This window comes from Callospermophilus lateralis, chromosome 19 (genome assembly GCF_048772815.1).
Source record: "Callospermophilus lateralis isolate mCalLat2 chromosome 19, mCalLat2.hap1, whole genome shotgun sequence".
In the NCBI taxonomy this organism is placed as follows: Eukaryota; Metazoa; Chordata; class Mammalia; order Rodentia; family Sciuridae; genus Callospermophilus; species Callospermophilus lateralis.
Window position 1 is genome coordinate 20,232,304 of NC_135323.1, and position 27,804 is coordinate 20,260,107.

Sequence of the window (27,804 nt, forward strand, 5' to 3'; positions counted from 1 at the left end):
TAATTTTTATAACAGTTTTTCAGAAAACAAAAGAATTGCACAAGAAGTCAATTGATAAAATAAGCATTTATTCAGAGGGCATAATGCTGTGAAGAAACTCCCGAGACCAGCTTGAGAGGAGGAGACCACGGCTGACCCATGGTCGAGGGGAACAGATGTCAGCACTTCCCACCCGGCAGGCCTGTGCTCCAACCCGTCAGAGCGTCAGGGCAGCTGGCAGAGGAAGTCATGCAAAGGCAGGGCCAGGACCCCTGACAGGGAGATCCCCAGGGTGTCAGAGATACAGGCGGCTGCCATGGCAAATTCTCGGTGCTGGTCACTGGTCTGGGAGAGCAGAGGGAGGTGGTAAAGCTAGGGGTCTCTGCCCTGGACTCCCTCAGAGGGACCCCCCACAGCCCTCGCTGGCTGGTACTGACCTCCAGAGCAATGTTGTGGAAGGTGTTCACGTAGGCCGCGCCCCCCAGGAGCCCCTCGTAGAGGATGATCAAGAAGACGATATAGATGCTCGGCAGGAAGGTCAACAGCACATCTGCCAGTAGGAAGGCCAGGTTGAGGCACTGTGGGCACAGGCGGAGGGAGGTCAGTGTGCAACCAGAGCAGGGCCAGAGGGAGGCTGGGCCTCTCATCCAGTGGCCCCCATTTCTGGGACTCACTGGGGAAGGACAGAGATGACAGGCCTGAATAAAATCCCATTACCCAGCTGCACCCACAGACCCGGATCCGGGGAAGGCCTCTGCCCCACCCTCTCTCCAGCACCCTATCCACCTGTAGGCCCCACCCCTCTTCCCTTGGCTCCCATGGCTCCTACTGCCTGGATTGCTATCCCACCTTCCATCACTTGGAATCTCAGTTTATCAGGATCACGGTCCCTCCCATGACTTCACTTCCTTCTTCCAAGGGCTCCTTGAACTGAGCGTTCCCCTCCCCATTTACCAGTCTGAGACCTGTGGTCTAGGGAACTCTTGGTAACATCCAGAGGAATCTTTGATTGTCACATTTGGGTGTTCCCCTGGCATCGAGTGGGTAGAGTCTAGGGATGCTGCTAAATACCCTACTGTGCACAGGATAGCCCCCCCACAACAGAGAAGTACCCAGTCCCCATGTCCAGCGTGCTGAGGTGGAGAAACCCTGTTTAGATATTTCCATTTCTTTTAGGAAAACTCCTTGACCCCCATCTGAAGGTGCAGGTCCCTCCTTTGTATCCCAGTCAATCAGCAGTATTCCTGGGGGCCTTGTTAAATATGCTCCATGCATGCCTCCCCCTAAGAAGTCCTAATTCAGTAAGGATGAGGTGGCAATACATGATTTTGAGCCCTAATTCTAATAAGCAGCTTTGGTTGAATGTGTACCTCAAACCATAAGCCACATGTTTCAGCAGCATCTAGAAGAACCCTGAGCTGCAAATGTTGATGCCACAATTTGGAACTTTGTGAGTACAAGCCCCGAGCTGGCAGCACTGCTCAGACAAATAAGGGAGGTGGTTAGAGAATATTTGTAAGTCGTTGTCATCCCAAAGTATGATCTATACTTCTGTATCTTGTTATTATAAAGTTGAATTCTTAATTTTCTTTTGAACTGGGGCTTGAACCCAGGAACACTTTACCACTCATTTATACCCCCAGCCCTTTTTATTTTGAGACAGGGTCTTGCTAAGTTGCTGAGGCTGGCCTTGAACTTGCGATTCTCCTGCCTCACCCTCCCAAATTGCTGGGATTATTTGTGTGCGCCATGGTGCCCAGCAGTTCTTAAAAGGGCAAAGGATGGCTGGGTGCAGTGGTGCACACCTGTGTAACCCCAGCAGCTAGGGAGGCCGAGACAGGAGGACCACGAGTTCAAAGCCAGCCTCAGCAAAACGAGACCTTGTCTCATTTAAATTGTCATGTTAAATTGGCCTGTCATGTTAAATTGCTTAGGGCCTTGCTAAGTTGCTAAGTCAAAGGGTTACCTATCTTAGTAAATAATTGAGACCCTGTCTCTAAATAAAATACAAAATAGGGCTGGGGGATGGGGCTCAGTGGTTGAGTGCCCCTGAGTTCAATCTCTGGTACCTCCCCCCAAAAATATAAGGGCAATAAAATATTCTTTTAACATGTGTTATATATTCCTTATCTGAAATTTATGGGCTTAAACTCAGAATTTGTTGGGATTTCAGATTTTTTTTTAGATTTTGGAATACTTGCATATGGTATATTTTTGGGAGATGGGATGCATATCTAAAAGCAAAATTCACTTGTGTTTCAGATAAACCTTATACACATTGCCTGAAGGTAATCTGATACAGTATTTCTAATAATTTTGTGCAATAATTTTCCTGGTATAGGGCTGGGGTTGTGACACAGTGGTTAGAGCACTTGCCTAGCATGTGTGAGGCACTGGGTTCAATCCTCAGCACCCCATAAAAATAAATAAAATAAAGAATCATCAACTAAAAAAAAAAAACAAAACCACCACTTCCTGGTATAGAATTTTCTATTTGTGGTTGAACCTCCATGCTCAAAAACTGGCAAATTTTGGAACAATTAAGAGTTTCAGATTAGGGATGCTCAGCCTGAAGTGGAAGGTTTATTTTATTCAATTAATTCATTTACTTATTTATTTAGGGTACTGGGGATTGAACTCAGGGGCACACAACCGCTAAACCACTTCCCCATCCCTATTTTGTATTTTATTTAGAGAGAGGGTCTCACTGAGTTGCTTAGTGCCTCGTCCTTGCTGAGGTTGGCTTTGAACTCACGATCCTCCAATCTTAGCCTCCCTAGCCACTGGGGTTACAGGTGTGCACAACCAAGCCTGGCCCTGGAAGATTTATTTTAACAATTACCTTCAAGGGGGGCTGGGGTTGTGGCCCAGTGGTAGAGCACTTGCCTGGCATGTGTGAGGCACTGGATTTGATTCTCAGCACAACATAAAAATAAAGGCCCATTGACAACTAAAAAAACTATTAAAACAAATGAACAAACAAACAACAACAAAAAAAAACCAATTATGTTTAAGGGCTGTAGACTCGAAACGTTGAAATAATGAGTGCTAGTCACGTCACACTCCTTTGATTAGACTGTATATAGAGAATAGTGTGTGTTTGTTAAAAACTATAAGTGACTATTTGCCAAGGATAGTTGAATTTGGTCACCAGAAATTATTTACTAAGATAGGTAACCCTTTGACTATAAGGTCACTGATTTTATCATAATTAACATCCAGAATGAAAAAAAAAAACTGTACATATTCCTGTATGTAGAAATATTATTTGAAATCCAGGCAGCTGAGGCAGGAGGATCCTGAGTTTAAAACCAGCCTCAGCAACTTAGCAAGGCCCTGAGCAATATAACGAGACCCTGTCTCAAAATAAAATATAAAAAAGAGATGGGGGTGTGGCTCAGTGGTTAAGTGCCTCTGGGTTCAATCTCTAGTACCAAAAAAAAAAAAAAAAGAAATCCTGTCTCATTGATTAAAACACAACACAAAATCTTGTCCTCTCTATTTCTAATAACTATTCTGAGAAACAGATGCTGACCCACATCTGGTTTATTTATTTTTTATTTTCTGCAGTGCTGGAGATCAAACTCAGGGCCTTGCACATGCTAGCCAAATAAGTTCTCTACCACTGAGCTACAGCCCCACTCCTCCACATCTGACTTAGGCTCAGAGAGGTTCAGAGACCTGTCCTGAGTCACACAGCTACTGAGTACAGAAGCCGGGATTTGCACTCAGGTTTGCCCGGTTCCAGGGGACACATATTGTACGTGGGACCCTTGTGGATTTTGGTCTCTCTGCTTAGAAATGTTCGTGCACAATAAAGACTTCCTGATGAGGGAGGGAAGCAGCAGGGCCTGGGGAAGCTGGGAGCCAAGGTGGGACTGGGGGCCGGGAAGGGGCTTGGTACCTGCAGCAGGGCCAGGACCCAGATGAAGCGGATGTGAAAGCAACGGAGAGAAGAGCGGGAGGCGAAGACGCCAGCCTGGTACAGCATCTGGTACCTGAGGTGGGGGCAGGGAGCAGGAAGCCCCTCTGAGTGCCAGCTGGGCAGGGCAGCCCCGTGTCCCCAGGTACCCGTCATCAGGGGGACCTCCCAGCCCACTGGGAGGGTGTCCCCCACCACCTTCCCTTCTGCCTCTCACCAGCGATACTGCTGAGCATGACTCAGGGATGTGTTCCGGAAAAACAGAAGCTCAAACTGCAGCAAAGAACCAGACAGGAGAGATGAATGCGGACGGCGGACCAACTGCCTCTTCCAGGCCCCTCCCAACACCCCTCACTCACCAGCCCCTGGTTGATAAAATACTCAGCAAAGTAGACCAGCACCAAGGGCACGATGTAGCACAGCAGACCCTGGAAGAGTTGGCAGGTGTAAGTGGAGGGCTGGGGAAAGTCACCAACCACGGGGCACACCTGATAGCCACCACTCAGACCTTGAACACGATCCACCTTTCCTGGAGGGACAGGTTCCAGCTGGAGCCTGCAGGGGACAGGGAGAGAGAGACAGAGGAAGTCAGAATACCGAAGACTCAGCCAGGGGCACGAGTGTGCCGGAAGCACCAGCCAACCCAGCAGTGTGGACACACTTAGATGGCACCACGATGCACACTCAGAAGTGCTTAACATGGCTGGGCATCGCGGCACACGCCTACAATGCCAGTGACTCAGGAGGCTAAGGCAAGAGGCTGGCACGTTTGAGGCCAGCCTGGACAACTTAGCGAGGCCCCGTCTCAAAAAATAAAAAGGGCTAGGGATAGATATAAAACAATCACATACACACACACACACACACACACACATTTTTTGGTGTGTGTGTGTGTGCACGTGGTTCTGGGGTTGAACCCAGGGCACTCTGCCATTGAATTACATCCAAGTCCTATTTATCTATTTATTTTTGTGGTGTTGGGAATGGAACCTAGGGTCTCCTGCATGCTAGGCAAGTGCTCTATCACTAAGCCACATCCCCAGCCCTTGTCCCTTTTACTTTTATTCTGAGGTAGGTTTGCTAAGTTGTCCAGGCTGCTCTCAAACTTGTGATCTTCCTGTCTCGGCCTCCTGAGTCGCTGGCATTCCAGGTATGGACAACCACGGCTGCCCTTCCTTTCCTTCTTTTTGGGTTGCTCGGAATTGGACCCAGGGCCTCATGCATACTAGGTGAGAACTCTACCACTAAGCTGTACCCCTAGCCCTCTTTATTTGTATTTTGACACAAGGTCCCACTAAGTTGTCCAGACTGGCCGTGAACTTGCGATCCTCCTACCTCAGCCTCCTGGGTTGCTGGGATTACAGGTGTGTGCTACCATGTCCAGCTTCACATTCTCTATAATCACAATTAAAAAAAAAAAAAAAAAGGCTGGGTATGGAGGGCTGGGTATGGTGGTGCACACCTGTAATTCCAGCAGCTCGGGAGGCTGAGGCAGGAGGATCACAAGTTCAAAGCCAGACTCAGCAACTTAGTGAGGCCCTAAGCAACTCAGCAAGACCTTGTCTCTAATAAAATACAAAAAGGGACTAAGGGATGTGGCTCTGGGTTCAATTCCCAGTTCCAAAAAAAAAAAGGTACAGCAGTGGTGGAACACTTGTCTGGTATATTCTATTCCCAGCACCACACACACAGAAGTTAGAAGTTAGCCAGGGACACTGGTACATGCCTGGAGTTCAGATTCAGAGGAGGCTGAGGAGAAAGGATCACTTGAGCCCAGGAGTTCAATACCAGCCTGGGCAATATAGGGGGAATCCCATCTCAAAATAAAGAAATGAAAAGGACACTAGATGAAACCTTTTCATATCTCTGTGTACAGATGCTCATCTATATACTCCACCCCTGCCTTGCTGGCTCTTCTGCTTCTAGAACATCCAAGCTCATTCCCACCACAGGGCCCCAGCTCCCCATGTTTCTTCTGCCTAGAACCTGTTCACCTAGACAACCTGTCAATCAAGTCTCAGCCCAAACATCTCCTCCAAAAGGCCTTCTCTGAACTAGAACATTCTCTAAAGGACAGCACCAATCCTTCCCCGCCTCCCTTCGACTGTCATTGCATCATATCACTGTTTTACGTCCTTCCCGTGCTTATCAATCAATATATGAAAATAAAGATAACTTTTTCGACTCGTTGGTTCGCTTATGAACTGTCTCATTTCCTCGTCTTGGGCATACTTTGTCCCCAAAGCAGTCAGAATGTCTGGCACAGCCAGTACTTAGTAAGCAGCTCTTGGCCCGTGTTTTGGCTGGAACCAACCCGACCCACCCGCGTCCTGCCTTGACTGTGCCCACTGCAGAGAGGAAACGAGGAAAACCCCAATGCAGAAAGGGCCCTCGTGGGGGCCTGCACCTCCTACCTGGCTTTGACTCTGAGGTTTCCGAGCCTATGAGGGGCTGCCGAGCTGCGGTCTCTGCCTCGTCCTCACCTCCAGGGTCCTGGGGCTCGGGAGATGTGAGCAACAAGAAATAGCTAAGAGTGAGCACAGTGAGGACAGTCAACAAGCCCTGAAGGGCTGGCAAGGCCGCCCAAGGCCAGGAAGGCCACCCCTTTCCAGGGCACACCTGGTATGCGTAGGCTTCCAATGATGGGGAGCTGCAGGTACCCCATTTCCTTGCTGTGGAGCCCCTATTATGGACAAATGCCCCCTTCCGGAGCTGACACTTGCCTCCTTCCAACTACCCAAGGCCCCTGGATGCTTGCTGCCCCTCTCTGAGCAGGCGGTTCATTCCCATTCTAATGACGGCTCTAGGTATGGCCTACTCCATGGGGACTTTGTCTAGGCCAGAAATTCCCAACCTTTGCTCACTTAGGCTCTGGCTTCATGTTATCTGCTATTTCTCCATTCTTCCTATGTAATGTTTTATTTTACTTAACATTTCCTTTACATTGATTGCTTTTTTTCCTACCTGGCCTTGTTCTAAGCTATGAGCTGTGAGGTCACAGGTTCAATTGGCTCATTACAATTGTTTCCTGATACTTATGAAAACATACGCAGAATAAAGTCCACCCTTGTCCTACTAGAATCCTCTTGGGGACCACACTGTGCCGAATGCCTCACAAGTGTCCCCTCGTGGGAATGCGAGAACTACCGCCATTTGATATGGGGGAAATTGAGGGTCAGAGGAGCGAAGGAACTTGTCGAATGCCACACAGGCAACAAGTGGCAGTTCCGGGACTCTAGAACTGGAATAGCAGTGTCTACACCTGTCAGGATACAAAATCCACACTCCTGCCAGACACGGTGGCACATGCCTAGAATCCCAGTGGCTCGGGAGGCTGAGGAAGGAGGATTGTGAGTTCAAAGTCAGCCTCTGAAACTTAGCAAGGCTCTAAGCAACTCAATGAGACCTTGACTCTAAATAAAATATAAAAAAGGGCTGGGGGTGTGGTTCAGGGGTTAAGCGCCTCTGGGTTTAATTTCTGGTACCAAAATAAATTTTAAAAAAAATCTATTATCCTTCTCAACAAAAATGTTGGGATCTGAAGATTGGGATATGATCAAGTCCTGCCCCCCTCCCCTCTTTCTTCCTTCCAGCCCAGGACTGCTCACCTGGCCAGCAGCAGGGCAGGGATCCCCAGCATGGAGAGCAGGGTGTGCTGTGGGGAGAGGCCAGCCTGGGTGAGGCCCAAGTAGGACAGGGCCCCCAGCAGTCCTGCTCCCCCAGTGCCCGAGGACCACCAGGAGATCACAGCCCTGGGAAGGAGAACACAGGTGCTCTCAGGAGGACCGAAGTCAGCGGGGAAATGGCCTCTGTCCTCACTCTCTGCCATTTTGCTTACCTGGGGTAGAAGGCAGTGAGTGAGAGGAAGGTGACCTCCCCCAGACCTGATGAGATGCTGGCCAAGACCACACCTGGAGGAGGACAAGCACAGAAGTGGCCCCACAGCCCCAGTTCCTGAAGGTGCTTGACCATGGCCTTGTGTGCATCAGCTCAGAGGAGCTAAGTCAGAGCTCTTGGAGAGGCTGGGTTCAGCTATGAAGTAGAGCTACAACCCCTTCTCTGAATGTCCTCTTGCAGAGAATGGTACCCAGTTATGCAGCCAGGATCAGGGAGGACCCTCCCTGTCTCCTCCACCCCCTGTGGTGGTGTGTCTGGCAAACCCTGCTCAGTTCAATCTCCATCAATCCTCCCACTTCCACTACCTACCCCTCCAAGTAGCCCTGCCTCCCATTTCCTGCTTGTGGCAGCCCCAGAAGGCTTCTGTGGGCTGCAGAAATAACCCCTTTCCTCTGGGAAGCTGGGGAGACCGCCCCCTACACCACCCCGCTGAGGTTCCTCTGGGCCAGTTCACTAGACATGGAACTGGAGACTCACCGCACAGGCTGATCGCCACTGAGTGAGAAAAGGCAACCAAGATAAAGCTGCCCGCAGAACAAACCCCACTGACGAGCACCCGGGGGCTAAGGGCGAATGGAGAAAGGGGAAGTGGAAGGTCAGCCTCCTCCCTTGGCTCTGTGGCCTCCTGCCACTCCTCCCAGCTCTCCGATCATGCCTGCCCTTTCTCCCTCCACCCCCACACCCAGACCTGTAGGGCAGCAGATGAAGGCCTAGAGGAGCCAGCAATTTGATGATGAGGGTAGGGAGGATGTCAGCCAGGAGCACTGCCTGCAACAGGAGAAGAGAGTGAGACTCCAGACCTTCCTAGGGACAACCCTCCCGAACAAGTGGCCAAGGGAAGACAGGAGCCAGGCAATGAGACCTGCTACAAGTACAGGCTCTGGAACCAGACAGATCTGGGTTCGTGTGTGTGCGCGCGTGTGTGTGTTTGTTTGTTTAGGGGATCCCCCCCACCCAATCAGGGAAGTGGGGATGCTTACAGTACCTAACTCGTAGGACTAGCATGCGGATTACATGAGTTAATATGTGCCACTCGTGGAAAGAGCCCCGTAACAAGCAGTCTCAATAACTGTAATCATAACAATCCCAGCTATGTGCCAAGGGGTTCACGGTGGGGGACCAGATGGATACTCACAGCTGTGGAGAGAGAGTTGCAGTCGAATCGAGATGAACTATTGTGGGGGATGGGCATCGGGCTTGGGTCTACCTGATGGGAGAGAAAAAAGCTTTTCACCTAGGGAGGAAGGAGGGTAGACATGGCCCCAGTCCAAGCTCGGCTCTAATTTGAAAGATGGAACCAAATTCCCTGTTGGACCTACAAAGTGGCAGCTGATCTGCTTGGATAGGGCATGTACTTCCAGCTCACTCTAGCCAACTGTTTCTCAACTGGGGGCAATTTTAACCTCCAGGGTACTCTTGTCAATGTCTTGAGTCATTATTGGCTGTCACTCTTGTTTGTCAGGGGTATGCTATTGGCGAGTAGTGGTTAGAAGCACAGGATGCTGCTAGACATCCTACAATGCACAAGACAATCCCACAGCAAACAATCACCAGCTCCAGGTTAAGAAACCCAGCCACAGCTGGGCATGGTGGCACATGGCTTGGGAGGCTGAGGCAGGAGGATTGCGAGTTCAAAGCCAGCCTCAGCCATTTAGCGAGGCCTTATGAAACTCAGCAAGACCCTGTCTCTAAATAAAACATTAAAAGAGGGCTGGAGATGTGGCTCAGTGGTTAAGTATCCCTGGGTTCAATCCCTGGTACCAAAAACAAAACAAAAAAAACCTAGCCATAAAACCAGGCATGCTAGCGCACACTGGTGATCCCTGTGACTCAAGAGGCTGAGGCAGATGGATCACAAGTTCTAGGCCAGCCTCAGTAACTAAGGGAGACCCTGTTTCAAAATAAAAAGGGCTAAGAGTATGGCTCAGTGGTTAAAAAAAAAAAAAAAAAGAAAGAAAGAAAGAAAAAGAAACAGTGCCATAAACTATAGTCCTCCCTAGCCATTTGGCACCTATTGATCTCCTAAGGACCTTCCCTGACATAGGTGCCAGGAAGACTAGGAACTTAAGCCACCTTGCCCCATGGGCCACTTTACTTCATGAGTTTTTCAAGTGGGGGGCTCTGCCCCAGGGCGAATCCTAATCTTTCCATAGGGACCAACCATGGTGGTGGTGGAAGTGGAGAGGGACGCACTCACATGGCTCTGGTTCCCAGAGGCTCTCTCGTGTCTAAGGATGTCGTGGGCCGCACTGAGCATCACCACGTAGGAGAAATTGTTGCAAAGGCCCAGGAGCCTGGAATGAGCAGGACAGATCTTCACTTACTTTCCTGCCTATGATCTTTTCTTGTCTGTGCCCTTCACCACATCCCATCTTCTTTCAATGTCAGGGCTAGAAATACAGGTTTGGAGATCAGAGACTTGGGTTCACTTCCAAGTTTTCATGGCCCCTTTCAGAAAGCTATCTTTTAACAACTTTTTCCTTTGAGCTCCAAGTGATTCAGTTCCTAGGCCACTTTTCAACCACTGATGCCCTGTAGTACAATAAAAATATCCCACAGTTTGAAATCCAAAAGACCATTGTGGTCCCAAGTCTGCCACTTCCTTTTCAGGTGTCTCGGTCTAACTCATGTGTAAAATGGGAATATAAATTTCTCACCTGACTACATCCCCAGGGTGGCTATAAAGATTAAAATAATGCCAAAATCATTTGTGATCCATAAGGAACCTCACTCACTTTCATCTTCCAAAGTTGTGCTCATTGATAGGAAAGAAATTTGGCTCAGTGTCAGAGTTTTCAAGTGTCCTTTTCACAAACCTGTGAAGTGGCTCTCCCTATTTTATTGTTGAGGAAACTGAAGCTAAGAGAAATCAAGTCACTCTTCCAAAGAGTTACATGGGAAGCCACTTCCAACCCAACCTGCCACCCAAGTCCCCCACAGTTAACTCATTAAGTTAAATTATGACACATATAAAAACTCAAATTGAGCAATAACTGTACTATTTATAGGAACTTTTGAAATCAATATCATGCTTTCACAGTTCTACTTTCTTGAGAAAAGAGATTACCAACAGCATTTGAAAAAATATATATGAAAATATGGATAAAAGATACATATAAACTCTACCTATTTTAATGCATCTGGGTCAATTTCATTGAAATATTCAAAGAACTAAAAACTTGTGACTTAATTGGGTAAGCTAATGCTAGCAGTACTTCCCAAGGCTCAGTATCTGAAAGCTTTTGGAAGGTGCATGGATGATCTTGTAAAAAGTTTTAGCAGTGATCCATTTATATGAACGTGCATTAGCAAAATATTGGTTTTCTATTTGAAGTAGTGGCTCAGCTTTCTTTTTTTTTTAATACTTGAATTTTAAAATGTTGAGATTGAGGCTGAATTGGTTGGAGAATATGAAGTGAGTGATCTTACAGATGGTACTGAAAATCTGGCTCATAGGTGAAGACGGTAAGCAAACGAGTGGATTTTCACAGGCAGCTTCTGGGCAAACCAGTTAACTAAGTAAATATTTGTGGATTCAGCTTCTTTGTGCAGTTCAACTTTTCTCCCCCATTTCCTGCTGCTGCATTTTTACTTTAGCTGAGCTCTTAGGCCACTTACCAAAAGCCCACCGCATTCTTCCAATGGGCACTCTGACGTTCCAACAGAGGGGCTTGGGGCTCAGAGGTGGTCTCCTCCCCTGTGAATTAGAAGAGCACATGATCCCTTCCACTCTCAGGTGCACTACTGCCTCGCGAGGGTCTTTCCCCTGACTGAGCCAGCTTCCAAGCCCCTAGGATGTGCACACGGCAGAAGTCACTCCCGACGGGGCGGGCCATAAATACTCACTCACGGAATCCAAAAGGCGCCACCTGGAGCCCTCACAGCCTCCCATGGCATCAAGTTCTGATCCCCCGAAGGGTCCAAAGTCAGCGAGTTGGCTCTAACCGGGTGGATGAGGGTCTGCGACAGGTAAAATTGGTTAAGGCCCTATTGCCACACCTAGCTCCGGCTGCCTGCTGGGTTCGCGCCACAGGATCCATCAGGAGATCCCAGGCTTCCGTCTCGCGTCCTCCCACTCCCCACCACGCCCCACCTGTCGGACTCCGCCCCTGTCCCCTCTAAAGCAGGCGGACGCGGGGCGGGGGCTGAGGCCTGTACCTTTAAGAGCAGCAGAACGATCCGCACCGAGGAGCCCCGGCAGGTTGGTGGGTCACGTGACATCACCCGCAGGTTCCCCCATCACGTGCTCGGAGGTCCTCCGTACTTCCGGGCCCTCCTCTTGCTTTCGCTTTCGGCCTTTTCAACTTTAGGGCGTGAGAAAGGTAGACTCCAGGAGAGCCCTGGCACCGCTGGTTTTGAACTGGAGAGGGTGGGAGCCAGGGAGAGCCGCGATTACCGGTCTCGAAAGCCGTGGCCGAATTCTGCCATCAGTCGTCATGGCGCGGGCGGCTTCAACTCTTCTCCAGCCGCCCTCGCTTGCCAGGAGCAAATATGGCCACCCCGCCCTCCCCTACCTTACCCCCTGAGAGCCTTTGTTTGGAAGCAAAGAGAGCCAAACTCCAGTCACTCATTTTTATCTAATACCCTTACATACTGTTTTGGAAACCTAAAATAAAGATAATAGCCAACTATGGGGATTTCCTGAATTATCTATGGACACTATCCAAGGCCTTAAGAGATACTCTTTCCCCTGTTATCCTAGTATCAAAAATACCACATTAGTATTTCAACCCCTGCGTTTACAGATGAGAAAACTGAGTTACCATAAGAAAAAAGTTAACGACTATCACATAACATTAGACCTTAGAGACCCATTTAGCAAGAAATAGAGCGCAGGGGCAGGGGTTGTGGGTCAAGTGGTAGAGTGCTCGCCCAGCACATGTGAGGCACTGGGTTGGACCCTCAGGACCACATAAAAATAAAGTTATTGTATCCACCTAAAACAAAAAAATAAATATAAAAAAAAAAAAAGAAATAAGAGTGCAGAGGCAGAGCGTCATTGGGCAGACTGCTGCTGGATTCCTGCTCCATCAGAGGTCCTTAGATTCTAAGTCCTAAGATTCTGATTCTGTGATCTCACCCAATTGCCCTAGGAAATTAGGAAAGTGGGGCTTGGCAGGGGAGAGAGGGAGGCCACTTCATATAGTCTCAAATAAGGAGTCTTTCTCTTACCTTCCTCTAGGTAAAGCAGAATCCTTGCTTTTCTTCATTGTGTCCTTCCCCTGTGAAAAACTGTTACGGCTTGCAGCTGCCTGTGCCCATCTCTACCAGCTCTTTCCCACCACCAGGCCTTCAGACTGCTGTTTGAAATGTGCCCCTTGCGATGTGCTTCCCAGATCACGCAACCAATAAGAAATGAGGTCCTACTACCCCTGCAGAGCTCTAGAAATTCTGCAGCATTTCCTACGGGCTCCTGCCCTCAGGGAACTCACAGGAGTGTGGGAGGTAGATGCAAATGAGCACAGTACAAAGTTAGTCAAGTCCTTTTTGCAAGAATAAGCATGGGTGAGGGGATGAGTGGAAGAGCCACCAACCAACCCTTTATGCCCTAGGGAAGCATTAATGACTTGGAATTGGGAAGCCAGAGCTCCCACCAGCCCTTTTCACTCCTCCGCTCTGTCCCTGGACAAAACAGGAACCAGAAACCCTGGCTTCCTCTCTCAGAAAGGCTGTGGCTTGGGGCAGACGGAAATGGCTGAGGTGTGAATTCAAGACCTGAGTCACTCCTCTGCAGTTGCCACACGTCCCTTCCCCCATCCCCAATTCTGAGGTCCCTTGCTCCCACTTCTTTCTTTCCGTTCTCACCCTTTGCACTTTAAAACTCAGATGTGCACCTGTGTCCCACAGGTGACGCACACCCATTTCCCCACCTGGGGTGGAGATTGCTGTGGCCCTGGGGAAGGTGGGCAGGGCCTGGGGATGCGTCAGGGAGAGACAGGGGAAGAGGAAGTGTCTTAGGTCCTGGGGAAGACTGTCTTGTCTTGGTGGGTGGGGACTGCCATTTGTCAGCTTTCTGGACACACAGAAACACACAAGATGGACTTCCTCCGGCTACACCTCCCTGGGCTGCATCAGGCCTTGAGGGGGGCACTGGTGAGAGGGGCAAAGAGATGCCAAAGATTTTCACCCCATTCCCTGTGTCTTCACCTTCCCTCCTCCCTTTGAACCTCTCCTCGGATTAGAGGTTCCTTTCACAGGGCCAGGCAGTTTCCTTGACCAGTTCTTTCTGGGCTTTAATCTCTTACTTCCCACAAGTGCATCCAACACCCTCAGTCTAGGAACCTTCTCATTCCTTCTGCAGATCCTGTTCTCCCTGTCTGCCCAGATCCCTAACCCGTCTGCCTTACTGTGGGCTCCTCTGGCCCAGGGCCCCCAGGGAAGGGGCCGGGCCTGGCCTTCCCTGCATGCCTTGACCTTCTCCACTCTTTTCCTCTAGGATTCCTTCAGTGCCTTTTTGTCCTACCTCATAGGAGATGAGGTCCCCACTGTACAGCAGGAGGCACAGGTAGCCAAAGAACTGCAGGAGGTAGCAGCAGGAAAGCCAGAGAAGACTGTAGAGGAGGAAGCCCAGGAGGCCCTGGAAGGCCTTAGAGACCACCGGAGCCAGGGGTTTGGGGAGCCAGGAGGGCCTGGAGAGGCCGGGAGATGCCCAGAGGGAAGCTCCGCTGCAGAACAGACCTGGGGCCGGGGAAAAGGTAGCTCCCAGGGCTCTCAAGCAGATAGGCAGGACACTGAGTCCCAGGAGGCAGCCAGGGCTTCTGGGGACCAGGAGCCAAGTGCACCCCTGGAGGCTGGGAAGAAGTCTGAGGCAGGGTCCAGGGCTCAGCAAGACAGGAGCGGTCACTCCAAGGAAGGACAGGATCCTGGTGAGCAGGAAGTGAGCAGAGGGGAGACACCGAGAAACTGGGAACATGAGGAGGAGGAGAAGGAGGAAGAGGTCAGGGTGACAGAGCCAGGGATGGCCAGGGGGGTGGAGTCAGAGTGGACCTGGCACCAAGAGCCTGAGGTGAAGGCGGGCAGTAGCGGGCAGAAGGTGGCAGGGGACAGCAGGGAGACAGAGCAAGTGGTTTCCAAGGCAGCTGCAGAAACTGAAAACTTTGAGGTCAGAGGGCCTGGGAGGGAAGAAGAGGGGGTGGTAGTGGTGAGGAATGGCCAAAGCATAGGGACACAGGGGACAGGGGTAGAGTCTGAGGACTGGGCAGCCTTGGGCAGAGAAGAGGCCAGAATAACCTCCTCAGACAGGGAGCAGGTCGGGGCTGCTTTAGCCAGGGAAGAGTCTGACCTCCCAGGAGTCAGGGAGACCAAATATGGGCCAGTCCCAGGAGAAAGGATCCCGGAAGTTACTGGGATCAAGATTCAAGAAGAGGAGAAGGGAGAGACTGAAGTGAAGCTTTTCCCTCAAGAGACCCCGGTCCTGGGCACTGAGGCAGTTGAGGGCCAGACAGCAGGGAGGGAGGCAGAAGGCCCCGAGTCAGAGGAGGAGGCAGGGGAGGGCTTTGAGGGGGACATCGATCAGCACGGGAAAGAGGCCGAAGGGAGGCAAGACGTGCAGATCAGGGCTGAGGGAGCTTGTCCGGAGGAGGAGGAGGAGGTACAAGCCAAGGGGGACTGGGAGGAGGAAGGGAGTTGCCTGGCCGCAGAGGCTGAGCTGGCCCTGGACAAAGAGGCTCCAGGTGATGATGACTTGGAGGCAGCCCCAGAGGCCAGGCCTGGTGAAGAGTTTGTTGAGGAGAGAAGTAAGGAGGCTCAGAGGAGCCAAGAAACATTGGAGGAGGAGTGGGAAGACCTCAAATTCAAGGTCACCAAAGGCCAGGAGCCTGAGCTGATGGGAGGTGTCCTGACCCCAACAGAGCAACCTGAGGAAGGACAGGGGGTTCAGGAAGAACTCGGGAGAGTTTCAGACCTGAGGAAAGAGGAGATGGAAGGGAGGCTGGAGGAACATTCCAGGCACACGGGGTCTATGGATCCTGAGGTCCCCGAGGGAGAAGACTGGGAAAACCAGAGGAGAAGAGACAGGGAAAGTAGTAACACCCAGGAGGAAAAAACAGATACTGAAGATGGGGAGGAGGAGAGCACAGGAGGTCAGGCACTGGAGGCCAAGGCCAAAGGAGGCTGGGAGTCTGACTTGTCAGAGATCCAAGGATATGCAGCACAGGAGGGGGAGGGCTTTGTAGCAGAAAACCAGGAGCTGCAGGAAATTCAAGGGGAAGAGGCAGAGAAAGGCCAGTCACCAGGAGAAACAGAGGCCAGAGAAACTGAGGATAGCGAAGTGGAGGCCTTAGGACCATCGGAGGCAGACCTCACATCCAGGGGAGGCTGGAGGCTGGAGGAGGCAGCTCTGGGCCTCCAGAACCAGGAGGATGCACAGACCAGTTTTTTGGCTCCTGAGATTGTGGAGGATGAGGCAGTCCTGGCTGTGAGGGCTGCTGGGGCTGAGGAAGGGCCAGAATTCCAGGAGTCTGGGGCAGTTTGGGTGGGGGAGTATGGGAGAGGCTGGAACTCAGAAGGGAGAGAGGAGGCTGAGGGAGAGGCAGAGCTGGTGGAGGCTGCAGAGGGAGGGAACCAAGGTGGGCAAGATTTGGGCCTAGAAGGCTCAGCAGGGGAGGAGGTGACTGGCAGAGATGGTGAAGCAGAGGCTTTTGAGGCCAGGGCTGGAGATCAGGCAGGGGTCGGGGGACCTTCCATGGTAGAAGGAAGTGGTGGGGTGGAGGGCGTTACCTCAGGCTCCCAGGCAGCAAGAGCAGAGGGCGCTGAAGCCAAAGTGGAGGCTGAGGGGTTCCTGGGAGAGCAGCTGTTGGAAGAGGCTGGGGGCTGGCAAGCCGGAGAGCAGGGGACAGACAGTGAGGGGCAGTGTGAGGACCACCACCCTGAGGGAGAAGGACAAAGGCTGCCGCATGTGGAGGACACTGGGACTGGAGGCCAGAGGTCAGAGGCCAAGGAGACTGATCCAGAAGGCCTGGAGGATGTTCAAGGCCAGGAGGTGCAGCTGACACGGCAGGGCCTTGTGGAGGTCCTGCCTGGGCCCTCGGACACTACTGAGGCTGCAGGAAGTGCCAGAGGGGACACTCACAGCAGCTGGTGTGAGGTGAGGGCTCTGGCGAGGTCCAGGGGGGACAAGCCCCATCTAGAAGCCAGCCCACAGAACTGTCTCCCTGCTCCCTTGCAGGCCTTGCTTCCTGGGCCCCTCCTGGATGTCTCTGTCCCGAGGAGCCGCGCCCTCCTCTCCCGAAGCTCCTCACAGCGTCGCTCTCGGCCCTCTTTCCGGCGAGTCCAGGCCTCTGAGGAGCCGGAGGACCCTCCTAGCCCGAGGCCCGAGGAGGGACTATCAGCCCCTGAGCAGAGGCCACTCCAGCTGGAGGAGGCCCCAGAACCAAGCCCCCCGAGACCTGAAGGGACCCCAGTGCCAGCCAGGAGAAAGACTTTGGGACTCGGGTAGGCACAGGGGCACGGGCTGGGATAGGGTGGAGGCTGTGGGCCTCTGAGGACCAGCTCCCATGCGCCTGTCTTCCACCTCCAGGTTTGGCCTGGCACACCCGGGCATGATGCAGGAGCTACAAGCCCGCCTGGGTCGGCCGAAGCCCCAGTGATTGAGACCTGACCCGGCTGAGCCGGACTGTGAGAGTCACGGGGCTCCCCGGGGACCCCTCACCCCTGACTCTCTCTGCCACCTGGATGCATTCTTCCCACCTTCTGGGCCTGGGTTTCTTGGTGTGTCCTTCATGGAGTGATCATAACTAGACATCCGTGAAGACCATGAACTTGAAGAATCTGACTCTAGACCTCCTGTGCCACTGGGACTGCCTCTCGTGAGTTCCTGTCCTGGTTACCTCCCCGACCTGTCTCAGCTACCCAGAAGACTGTGAGGAAAATGGGGGGAATAGGAGACTTTTCCCACAGCCTTCCCTCTCTGACCCCTGCAGACCTCAACCATACCTGGACCCCTCAGAGCCATATAGGAGGGGAAGCCCACCCACGGGAAAGAGGTCTGAAGGGCCTCGGGGACACCACTTTGGTCTCAAAGGTCGATGAGCAGCAGGTCAGCTGCCTTGAGTTTCCAAACTGATAGTTCAACTTCGGAACTCTGCTGGTTGCTATGGCAACTGCCAATTGAGCAGGTCACAGTGGGGGAAGGTGGATCAGGACACCCCGAAAATGTAGGAGCAGAGAGGGGTTCTGGGTAACCAGAGGCCACCAGCTCCATTCCAGGTCCTTTGGGTGTCCGATGTCCCTTCTGTGAAAAGATCTTGAAGCAAAGAGAAAGTGAGAGGGCTTTATTAGGCACGCAATGTGGCAGCCTGGCCCAAAGATGAAACAATAAATAAACTGTCATCTCCTTAGGTAATAAATAAATATCTAAGAAATAAATATCTGGCAAGGACTGGAGGGGCTTTAAGTTATTGGGCAGGGTCTGAAGCTAGTCCTGAAGTCCTAAAGAGTGAGGGAAAGGGGCTAAAAGATCGCTCCATCCGGGCTGGGATCTGGGTGTTGAGAGCCCCAACTCAGGCCTGGGTGCCCGGCCTTGGACAGCAACAGCAAGTCCCGCACAGCCCGGGACAAGGCAAGCTCCAGGGAGCGCAGCAGCTGGTAGGTGTAGAGCAGCTGGGGCCAGGACACCTGGGCCGACGCTGGAGCAGAGTCCCCTGGAGCCCCTGGGAGCAGCCCCTTCCCCTCCTCCTCCTCCTCTTCCTCTTCCTCCTGGGGCAGGTTGAATCCTGCAGCCAGCACCTAGGAAGACAGATCCACAGCTCAGACAGTGGGCAGGCGGAGAACCTGAGCAAATCTTCAATCCTTATATGAGCCCAGTGGCTCCTGATGACATCAGTCCGCTGGATAACCCCTGCTTCAGATCTTCCATGTCGTCATCTCACGTGTCTTAACCTGATTTTTTGAGCTTAAGAAGATGGAATTTTGCAGGCTAGGGTTGTGACTCAGTGGTAGAGCACTGTCCTCGCATGCATAAAGCCCTGGGTTCGATCCTCAGCCCCCATATGAAAATAAAATAAAGATATTGTATCCACCTACAACTGAAAAATAAATGTTTAAAAAAAAAAGAAAATAAAAGTTTGGAGCAAGAGGATGCTCACAGAGCTGCGTTGCCCTGGGGATTGGGGTTCTGGAAGTTCCTTCCTGCCATTTTGGATTGTCTCAGGATTAGAAATGGTCAGAGGCAGGGTGCAGCCAGTTTATCTGCTGCTTGTGTTTCCATTCCTTTTTTTTTTTTTTTTAATTTTTTTTTAGGTGTCAATGGACTTTCATTTTATTTAGATGTGGTGCTGAGAATTGAACCCAGTGACTCACACACACTAGGCAAGCGCCCTACCACTGAGCCATAAGCCCAGCCCTCCATTTCCTTTTTATTAAGACTGAAATTTCTATTGCTCTTAGAAATGGTCAGGAGGATCTGGGTTGTGTCAGAGAACCACAGGGAGAAGGGCACTGACCTCGCTGCAGGGCCTGCCAATGGCAGTCTGTCCTGGGTACGCCAGCGTCTTATCTCACTAAAGACCAACCCCCCAAAGGAGGGAGGGACTTAGGTGGCGGAGTCAGGACCCTGTGTAGGACCCTGTGTGGCTGCACCCTCCTGCACATTCTCATATACTTGCTCAGAGGAGCACCTCCCTCCGGACTCGCCCAACCTGAGGGCAGGGGGTGTTCCGTAAAGGGAATTGGTGAACCTCAGTTTTGTGCATTGGTCTTAGGGGGTCAAAGAGGGTGCGTGGGCACTCTACCTGGAAGCGGAAATGCCACTGCAGGTCCCGGAGATCTAGCCGCAGGGCCCACAGCTGCATCCTCTCTGAGCTGGTCCAGCCGCCCTGCCTCCCCAGGCCTCCCAGCAGGGCATGGAAGGGCTGAAGCATCATGGAGAGGAAGCAGAGTCGCTCTGGGTCCTGTGAAGGGGAGGGGCAAGGGTAGGTCAACCCCAACCCCAGATCAAGCCCGCTCCAGCCTCCTGTTTCTATTGTAGGCCTCATCTCCATCCCCATTTCCTTCCTGTGCTCATCAGGTTTCCCACCTCCATTGTCTTTGACCTCTATCCCATCTCCTTTCCCATCCCATGCTGGGACATCCCAACCCCTCTCTAATACCGTCCCATCCCCATCACTCTTCCTCTGCCACTCCACTCCGTTCCCCCATCGTCCCTTCCTGTCTCCTGTGTACTCATTTTCATTCTGTTTCCAACCTCTTTCCCACCCTCATTCCCATTCCTGGTCCCAGGTGGGTCCTTCCTCCATATGCATTCTCACCGTCTCCCCATCTCATCTCTAACTCCGGTCCCACCAGCCATCTCCATCTCTTTTCCATCCTCCGCCTGATTTTTGCCCTCATCCCCAACCTTTCTTCTCATCCCCAATCAACCTTTCTTCTCTTCCCATCCAACATCAACTCCATCCCACTCATTCCCGATCCACTCCATTCCCATGCCCGGCTTCACTCTTTCCCTCTTCCTAATCCCATTTCCAAATCTCTGCGTATCTTTTTCTTTTTAAATATTTTTTTTAGTTTTTGATAGATCTTTATTTTATTTATTTATATGCAGTGCTGAGAACCAAACCCAGTGCCTCACACATGCTAGGCAAGTGCGCTACCGCTGAGCCCCAGCCCCCATGCTTCATCTTTATATCCAACCACACACTTAACCTCATCCAGATTCTGTCCCCAAATCAATCCCCAACTTGTCTCTATGCTGCCCTGTCTATGGCCAGCTTCCTGGCCCCGCCCCACTAGCCCCCCTCACTCACAGAGAGGTGGCGCCAGGCCTGGAAGGTCAAGGAAACATTGGGGAGCTGCTCTCCCAGGGGCAGCAGGTCCAGCCTCACTCCTGGCAGCCGAGATTCAGCCTGAAGGGTGAAGTCTGTTAGTGGTGGCCCATGGGGGTTGACAGTCTCCTCATCCCTAGAGCCAGCTGCATTAGGGAAAACTCACAAAGCGATGAGCCTGGCCCCGGACCTCAGAGAGCAGCTTCTTGGCAAGATGCAGGCTGACCGTGAACTCCCTGCGCAGCTCCTGCAGGCTCACAGGGGGGCTCCCTGGGGGCCTTGGGAATCCCCAGACACCAGCTTGCACCAGAAGCAAGGAGAGCAGTAACAGGCTGAGCCCTGGAGAGACGGGTGGGGAGCAAGATGTGGGCTTGGGAAGAACTCAGAGAAGGAAGGGAATGTGACTTTTCCAAGCCTGCGCGATGCGCAAGCCCCGTGGGAACTTTCCCAGGTATCTTCACACAGCCCCTCCACACCATGATGGGGACCATTGAGGCCACCATATAGAATCTGCACAAAGTGCTCATTTTTGTAAGCAGACCCAAGGCTGGATCTTGTCTCCCCACTCACTTCCCTGGCCAAGTGCCTTTTCTGAGTGGCACAACGTATGAGGCAGCCTGTTGCTGTTATTCTCTCCATCTTGCAGAGGAGGAACCTGGGCTCAATGAAGGAGACTGGCCCAAGTTCAGATAGCAGAGATGGGGGTGGGGGGCCAGGGCTGGATTCCAGATCTGTCCAAACATACAGTCCACTTGCTTTCCCCAGGGACCTCAGAGGAGGCAGCAACCTGGCCCAGGAGTGGGGACTGTCTGTTCTGCCAAGGATTCCTTGGGCTCAGCCAGGCGGCTCTGATGCCTTGAACTGGCTACTAGGGGCCCCAGGGATGGCATGACCATGTGGTAAGGCCTCCGCCAAGGCGGGGGGTCATTCTGCAGCAGACCCACCTGGGGCAAGTCTGCGGCATGAGAGTAGGCAGGGCGGGGGTGCTGGGAAGGGAGGGAGGGGGCTTGGCATGGGAGGGGTCACTCTGTTTCTCATCCTGGTCTTCCTTTGAGCAAGCTGTCTCTCCTCTATGCCTCAGGCCCCCGTCTGCAAAATGGGGGTCAGATCAGCTGGCATCTGAGGGTGCTTCAAGCCCTATGTTTTCCTGGAAAGAGGGAAGAGGGGCCACAGGATGGGCACCCGGGGCAGAGGGCAGTGTTCAGTGGTTTCTCCCTCGGGTGAGGAAATCTAGCCATCATGAAGTTATACAATTGCCATTGAAACTCAAACTAAAACCGAACCCCAGTCCATCCCCACTCTTGCTGCACTCCAGGCCCCTTCCCTGTCCAAGGATAATCTCTAATCCCTGCACACTGCTTCTCAAAGTGCCTCTCAGCAAAGGGTAAGAGGAGTTTCTGGGCTACCCACTTCCCCCGCACGGACTTCCAGAGGATGTGGGCCACGCCTAAGATCTCTGGTGTTCTGGTTCCTTGGCTTGGAGGCCACTCTGACCCTGTGGCATCCTGGAGACCCAAGGCAGAATAGGCTTCTTCCTAGCTCTATGTTGGGGGCCTAGGCCCTTGTGGTATTGCCTATCCAGATTGATTTGTGTCTCCTGAACTTTACTCCCCAGCTGCTCCATACCCTTGTATCTAGTCCTGGGTTCTTGGCTCTGGCCTTTCAAGGCTCGCTCCTCACCCTCAAGCCATCAGCCCTACCTAGAGGTACCAAATTCAGCTCTGGCACCAGCCCCTGAGTTCTTTAGCTGCCAACTGCAGACTGGACCTCCTTCCCACCTTCGGACTAAAGACCTATGTCCAACTCAGGCTGCTGGTTCCTTACCCTCAGCCCCCATCTGTGCCAACTCACCCTGCTGCACTTCCTCTGACTGGCTTCAGTTCTCAGTCTCAGCCTCACCATCCGCCTCTGGCTCGATTACTTCAAACTTCATGTATCTGCCTCATCCTGGTCCTGGTCAAATTGCCTGTCCAGTCCCTCCCATTCATCCCAGCAAAACTGTCCCGCTTGTGCCCTGCCCTGGACCACACCCCCGCCCTACTGCCCCAGGCCCCCCCCCCTCACTTATGCCATGGTCAGTCCCAGGCTCCAGTAAGCCGGGTCCTTGGTCCTGGCTAAGTTATTGTCCCCATGCCATGGATTCCGTCCACACCAGTCGGCCTTTCCATCCTCTGCCCAGTCTCCCCCAAGCCTCCCGCCCCTCCGCTTCAGCCCTGGCTTCCAACTCACGCCAGCCAAGGTCGCCTGCCGTCTGGCCCATGTCAGGGCCCAGCCTCTTTGTCCAGCCATCTCCTGGGTAGGGGGGAGTCTTATACTGGGGGTTGCACCCGGTTTCACTTTCCGTCCTACTTGTACTTTCAACTTTGTATTCGCTTTTCGCCACCCCTTGTGCTAAAATAGGGAAATGTAATTTCCCTTCCCAGAGGGGGTGGGAGGCACGGGGGATGGCGGGAAGCTGGGGTTTCAGTGAATCTGAGCTCCTGGCTCTCAGGTCTAGGATTTACCTCGGTGCCCCCTTCTGGGGCATGCTGTTCAGCTCTATTCGTGGGTGGGTCCCAGGGACTCAAACCCCCTCCTGCTTGTCTTCTCTGTCACCATCACCCGGGAGCCATCACCAGTCCACTGTCCTTCAAAAGATGGATGGCCAGGTAAGGGGATTGCCCACCAAAGGGGACTAGGGGTTCTGAGTCATCCTCATCCTCTCTGTTTTACCAGATGGCTGAGGGGGGTGTGTGCCTGAGAGGGACGTCAGATTTCAATGGTGGCTGGGATGAGTGTTGGTGCAAGGTGGGTGGGGGCTGGGTCTGATGAATATCAGGGATGGCATCAGACCTGTCTATAAACTGGGGTCAGAGAGGGAAGAGACCCAGGCCCAAGAACATGTCTGGGACTAGGATTGGCTCCATCCAAGGTCAAGGGCTCAGTCTTTGGCCAGAATCAGGTATAGGATTAAAGCTCCATTATCCAGGGTCAGGATTTGGTTTAGGGTTGGATTGCGAATCTAGTCTGGGACCCACATCCTGGGTCTGTCTGTTTGGGGTCAGAGCTACCCACGTCCTGGGGCTCTGCTCTGGTCAGGGATGGGCTTGTTGAAGGACAGAGATCCATCTATGGCTAGGACCAGGGTTCAGCTCATGGCCAGGGTGGGGTTGTGTGAGGTCAGGATCAGGGTTGGGCCAGGACCCACAAGAATCCCCCGTGCTTCTAGGCTGGGCTACATCAACCAGCGGTCTCCCTTCCAGCACAGCCCCGCCCTCAGCCCCACCCTGGATTTCCCATCTTCAGGGAGGGGATGGGGTTTCTTGGTCTTCCCCAAGACCCACCGCTGCCGCTTTCCTTTTAGGACTTGTGGGGTTTCCCTGCTGGGTCCCTGCTATGAGACAGAAACCAAGGGGGCTTCCCCTTCCCACATCGTACCTCCTAAGCACTGCTTGGGCACTGCCCATCAGGGCTGCCTGAAGGACCGAGTGCCAGGAACAAGCAGCGGCTGCTCTGGGAGCTGATCAGAGGTTCGCTGGGGGAGAAGGAAACCAGCCTGGAGCATCCTGGTCAGACGGGTTTCCTTGCAGCGCCCCCTAGCGGTAGAAGCTCCTTCCTCCATTTGCCAAGCAGCTGGGGCAGGACTGGGGACATAAATCTCAAGGATGGTGAGGACAGATAGAGCACTGGCTGGTCATGCATGCATTCCCAAGTCCTTTCTGTCACCCTGGAGCCATGGCCACCCTCGCATCTCCTGCACCCCTTGCACCCCCTGCACCCCCTTGAGCATGTGGAAGACCCTCCATCTGAAACTACTGCCCTTCTCAAATCTTTTCTTTCTTTCTTTCTGTGCTGGGGATTGAACCTAGGGATGCTTTCCCACCGAGCCACATCCCCAGCCCTTTTAATATTTTATTTTGAGACAGGGTCTCACTAAGTGCCTCAGGGCCTGGATAAACTGCTGAGGCTGGCTTTGAACTTATGCTCCTCCGACCTCAGCCTTCCAAGTTGCTGGGATTATATGTGAGAATCACTTCTTAAATCTTGAACCCCCTCTCCCCATCTCTGACTACAATCTCCTGGGCCCCTGACCCTCATTGCTTCTTCTGCCTTTCTCTTGGCTGTAGCTAATTCCTCCGGCCTCACCCCACCCTCACCCTATTCTAGCTCTGGTGACTTTGTGGTCAAGTTTGAACACTCAGCTTTCTCTTTATTAAAGCTGCTCTCTCTGCTAGAATGTCCCCACTGCCTTCTTTTTCAGGCGGGGTGGGTACTGGGGGTTGAACTCAGGGATGCTCGACCTCTGAACCACATCCCTAGCCCGATTTTGTATTTTGTTTAGAAACAGGATCTCACTGAGTTGCTTAGTGCCTTGCTTTTGCAGAGGCTGGCTTTGAACTCACGATCCTCCTGCCTCAGCCTCCTGAATCACTGGGATTACAGGAGTGTGCCATTGTGCCTGGCTCCCATTGTCTTCTTGGTGTCCCTCTCCTCAGCCTTCCCTGCACACATACCCTGGTCACTTGGCTTCCCTGATATATGGCTCATGTTTCTTACCATACATCTTGTCTCAAGTGGATATTTCACATGCTCTGTGTCTTGTCCCCTTTTCCCTCCCTCCAGTAACTCGGCTTTCCTGTGACTCATAGAACATCAAGCCCCCTCCTGCCTCAGGCCTTTCTTTATACTTGCTGTTCCTTCTGTCTGGAACGTTCTTCTGGACATCCGGAGAGTTCACTGTCTTCCCTCCCTGCTCCAATATCACCTTCCCAAGTGGTGGACTTATATAAAATATAATTATATTTATATCTTTAATTATATAAAAATATAATTATATTTATATTTTTAATATCTAACATTCATCCTTTAATTTTGTGGCATGCCATAGACTCTGGGTTCCAGGAATGTGGGAATTTGTGCCTGTTCAGTGCAGTGATGTGTCCCCAGAAGCCAATAAGAGGAAGCTCTTAATCATTTTTGAACAAATGTGTTTCTGCCACAAATGCCCGATCCAGGTTCTGCTCGTGGCTGGCCACATGTAAGTCACCTGGAAGGAGCAGCAAGACAACTAGCCTGAGATTTGAAGTCATATTAGACTTCTGCTGCAGCCCAGGCTTGGACCCCCTGCGACAGGGATGGGAAGGGGCAACTGGGCTGCTTGACATGGCCCTAGGATGGAGCAGACCCTTGGCAAGAACTCAGAGGGTCACTGAAAACAGGGCCAGCCTCTGTTCAGAGTCTTGGAGGATGGTTCCAGACTAGTCTCTGGCTACCTGGGCCTCGTTTCACAAGTTGGTCTCGGTTGATGGACTGTGACTTGGGCCGGAGCCAGTGGACGAAGAAGGGGATGTGGTGAGGGGTGAGAACCAGTAGGAAGGAAACTGAAGGCTGGGTTGTGGACTCTGGTGTGGAGCTGGCCCTGCTGAAAACCTCAGGTGAGTCACTGGCCTGCCCTGGACCTCAGTGTCCTCGTGAAAACGTGACCGCGATCTTCAAGGGCTGCTACTATGACTACACAGAGAAACTAAAGCCTGGATGTTGAAAAAAGAAAACAACCATCTAGCCAGGCGCAGTGGTGCAGGCCTATAATTCCAGTGCCTTGGGAGGCTGAGGCAGGAGGATCTCAAGTTCAAGGCTAGCCTCAGCAACTTAATGAGGCCTTGTCTCAAAATTTAAAAATAAATAAATAAATAAAAAGAGTTGGGGATAGAGCTCAGTGGTAAAAGCACCCCTGGGTTAAAAACAAAACAACAACAAAAGATCATCCATAAGAGTTTCTGTTGGGGCACTCCAGGGGATTGGTAGAAATCCAAGCTCAGGGGCAGCAGAAAGATGCTTCAGAGCTGATTTCAAGATAGCCTGGGGGGATGGGGAGGCTTTACTCAAGACCCACAGCAGATCTAGGACAGAATGGAGACTGGAACTCCTGGTTTGGGCGAGGGAGGGGAATCCCTACACTCTCTGATGTCAGCTCCAAGGCTTGAACTGGCCCTCAGCAAAACGGAGATGGCCTGGGGTGGAGGCAGATAGGCTGGCTGGAGCTGGGCCTCACAGGCAGGCTCCGAAGCCCAGGCGGAGAGACCCTGGAGCTAGGACAGCTCCCTCCCCCCCAGAAGAGGAGTAGTAGATAAAGCCCAAAGCCCCTCCCTGGGTCGGCAGTCCCCTCCACCGTCATCCCATGCGAGTCCTGCTGCCCACCGGGTTGAGTCTCTCTTTTTTGGTTGTTGACGTTGCTGGGATGGAACCCAGGGCCTCGTGCACTAGGCAAGGCTCCACCACTGAGTCCCACCCCAGCCCCACCAGGATGTCTCCTGCAGTTATCCTCACAGTGTCACCTCAGCCCTGTCCTGTCCACCTGGAGGGCAGCTCTAAATGCAGTGGCTGTCATGGGACTTGTGACCCTGGAGGGCGAAGGGACAGGGTTTACATTTTTCCCTGCAAGGGGTACTTGATCCTGCTAGTCTCACAGCGGTGGTGGGCACCCGGGGAGGGCTGGAGGAAGGCGGAGGGGAGGTGCTCTTCCTATGAACCCGATGTCCATCACCAGGTGTTCTATGGCAGTGACTTGAAGGCAGGGCTGGAAGGACTGAGCTACCAGAACCAGGAGAAGAGGGTGGGAGGCCAGGTCGGCCGAGGGTGGGGAAGGACGCCCAGGAGGCTGCGGCTGCCCAAGAGAAACACCAGCCTTGAATGAAAAGTCCCGGTTCAAGTCCCAGCTACGCTCTGCCCTTTCCTGGGTGCGCCCTCCCGGGCAAGGCTGATCCAACACTGCCCTTCAGTTTCCCCACCGTAGAAGGAGGCCCACTCTCCCCTCCCTGGCACCTCTCGGTCTGAGCATGGAGACGAACTTGGGAAGGGTCAGGGCCCTGGCTGGGGAGTCAATCAGATTTACATTCCGACTCTCAGAGGTCCAGGGGGACTTTGGTCACAGCATGGCACTCCCTGTGCTGGGCTCATCTACCAGGTGACGAGCCCACTCATTCCAGTGGGATAGACTCTTGTGACAATCATGCACATAAAATGGCACTGTCACTGAAAGCTGTGTGATCTTAGGCAGCTGTAGTTTCCTCCTCTGTGAGAAAAAGAATACAAACTCATAACTGTCGGGGGCTCACTGAGCTGTTGTGTGTGGAGCCCTCAGAACAGGGCCTGGCTTGCGGGAAGACGCTGGGTTTCGGCTATTATTAGTAGTACAAGCTCTGAGCCACAGGAAATGCTAGTTGTCATAATGCATCTGAAGGGGAGCTGGGGGAAGGAGGTCAAGAGAGA

General features: G+C 52.5%; 3 protein-coding genes across 4 annotated transcripts; 1 reads left to right on the forward strand and 2 right to left on the reverse strand.

The window, feature by feature from the left end:
• Positions 1–47: 47 nt before the first annotated feature.
• Cln3 (CLN3 lysosomal/endosomal transmembrane protein, battenin) lies at positions 48–14,712 on the reverse strand. Of its 2 annotated transcripts, none has more exons than XM_076840969.2 (17): positions 14,477–14,712; positions 11,957–12,158; positions 11,645–11,758; positions 11,417–11,495; positions 9,996–10,092; positions 8,934–9,005; positions 8,487–8,566; positions 8,276–8,361; positions 7,740–7,812; positions 7,510–7,653; positions 6,316–6,428; positions 4,410–4,456; positions 4,261–4,329; positions 4,119–4,174; positions 3,884–3,977; positions 417–557; positions 48–324 (listed from the first exon to the last, which is right to left on the reverse strand). In XM_076840969.2, exons 3-17 carry the CDS (start codon positions 11,688–11,690, stop codon positions 205–207), a joined length of 1,317 nt encoding a protein of 438 aa, XP_076697084.2. In that variant the 5' UTR covers positions 11,691–11,758; positions 11,957–12,158; positions 14,477–14,712; the 3' UTR covers positions 48–204. The 2 variants fall into 2 exon arrangements, with proteins under 2 accessions (XP_076697084.2, XP_076697083.2); XM_076840968.2 differs by having other exon boundaries at positions 12,971–14,712.
• Positions 13,808–18,811, forward strand: Apobr (apolipoprotein B receptor). Its single transcript, XM_076840967.2, has 4 exons — positions 13,808–13,891; positions 14,235–16,883; positions 16,965–17,230; positions 17,316–18,811. The coding sequence occupies exons 1-4, from the start codon at positions 13,835–13,837 to the stop codon at positions 17,383–17,385; spliced, it is 3,042 nt and encodes a 1,013-aa protein (XP_076697082.2). The 5' UTR covers positions 13,808–13,834; the 3' UTR covers positions 17,386–18,811.
• Il27 (interleukin 27) lies at positions 18,248–22,816 on the reverse strand. The gene is made up of 5 exons (XM_076840929.1): positions 22,786–22,816; positions 20,723–20,895; positions 20,539–20,637; positions 19,528–19,686; positions 18,248–18,523 (listed from the first exon to the last, which is right to left on the reverse strand). Exons 1-5 carry the CDS (start codon positions 22,814–22,816, stop codon positions 18,248–18,250), a joined length of 738 nt encoding a protein of 245 aa, XP_076697044.1.
• Between the last annotated feature and the right edge of the window lie 4,988 nt (positions 22,817–27,804).

What these genes read in the sequence shown, in the direction of transcription:
- Cln3 (XM_076840969.2), bottom strand. Translation starts at nt 11,690, where the DNA reads ATGGGAGGCTGTGAGGGCTCCAGGTGGCGCCTTTTGGATTCCGTGA. An exon ending in CTCACTGCCTTCTACCCCAG is followed by an intron (nt 7,654 to 7,739) that starts GTAAGCAAAATG and finishes TCTCCTTCCCAG; the next exon opens with GGCTGTGATCTCCTGGTGGT. An exon ending in GGGTCCTGGCCCTGCTGCAG is followed by an intron (nt 558 to 3,883) that starts GTACCAAGCCCC and finishes CTGTGCCCACAG; the next exon opens with TGCCTCAACCTGGCCTTCCT.
- Apobr (XM_076840967.2), top strand. Translation starts at nt 13,835, where the DNA reads ATGGACTTCCTCCGGCTACACCTCCCTGGGCTGCATCAGGCCTTGAGG. An exon ending in AGGCCTTGAGGGGGGCACTG is followed by an intron (nt 13,892 to 14,234) that starts GTGAGAGGGGCA and finishes CTTTTCCTCTAG; the next exon opens with GATTCCTTCAGTGCCTTTTT. An exon ending in CTCACAGCAGCTGGTGTGAG is followed by an intron (nt 16,884 to 16,964) that starts GTGAGGGCTCTG and finishes GCTCCCTTGCAG; the next exon opens with GCCTTGCTTCCTGGGCCCCT.
- Il27 (XM_076840929.1), bottom strand. Translation starts at nt 22,816, where the DNA reads ATGGGCCAGACGGCAGGCGACCTTGGCTGGC. An exon ending in GGGGCCAGGCTCATCGCTTT is followed by an intron (nt 20,638 to 20,722) that starts GTGAGTTTTCCC and finishes TTCACCCTTCAG; the next exon opens with GCTGAATCTCGGCTGCCAGG. An exon ending in AGTGGCATTTCCGCTTCCAG is followed by an intron (nt 18,524 to 19,527) that starts GTAGAGTGCCCA and finishes CTGTCTTCCTAG; the next exon opens with GTGCTGGCTGCAGGATTCAA.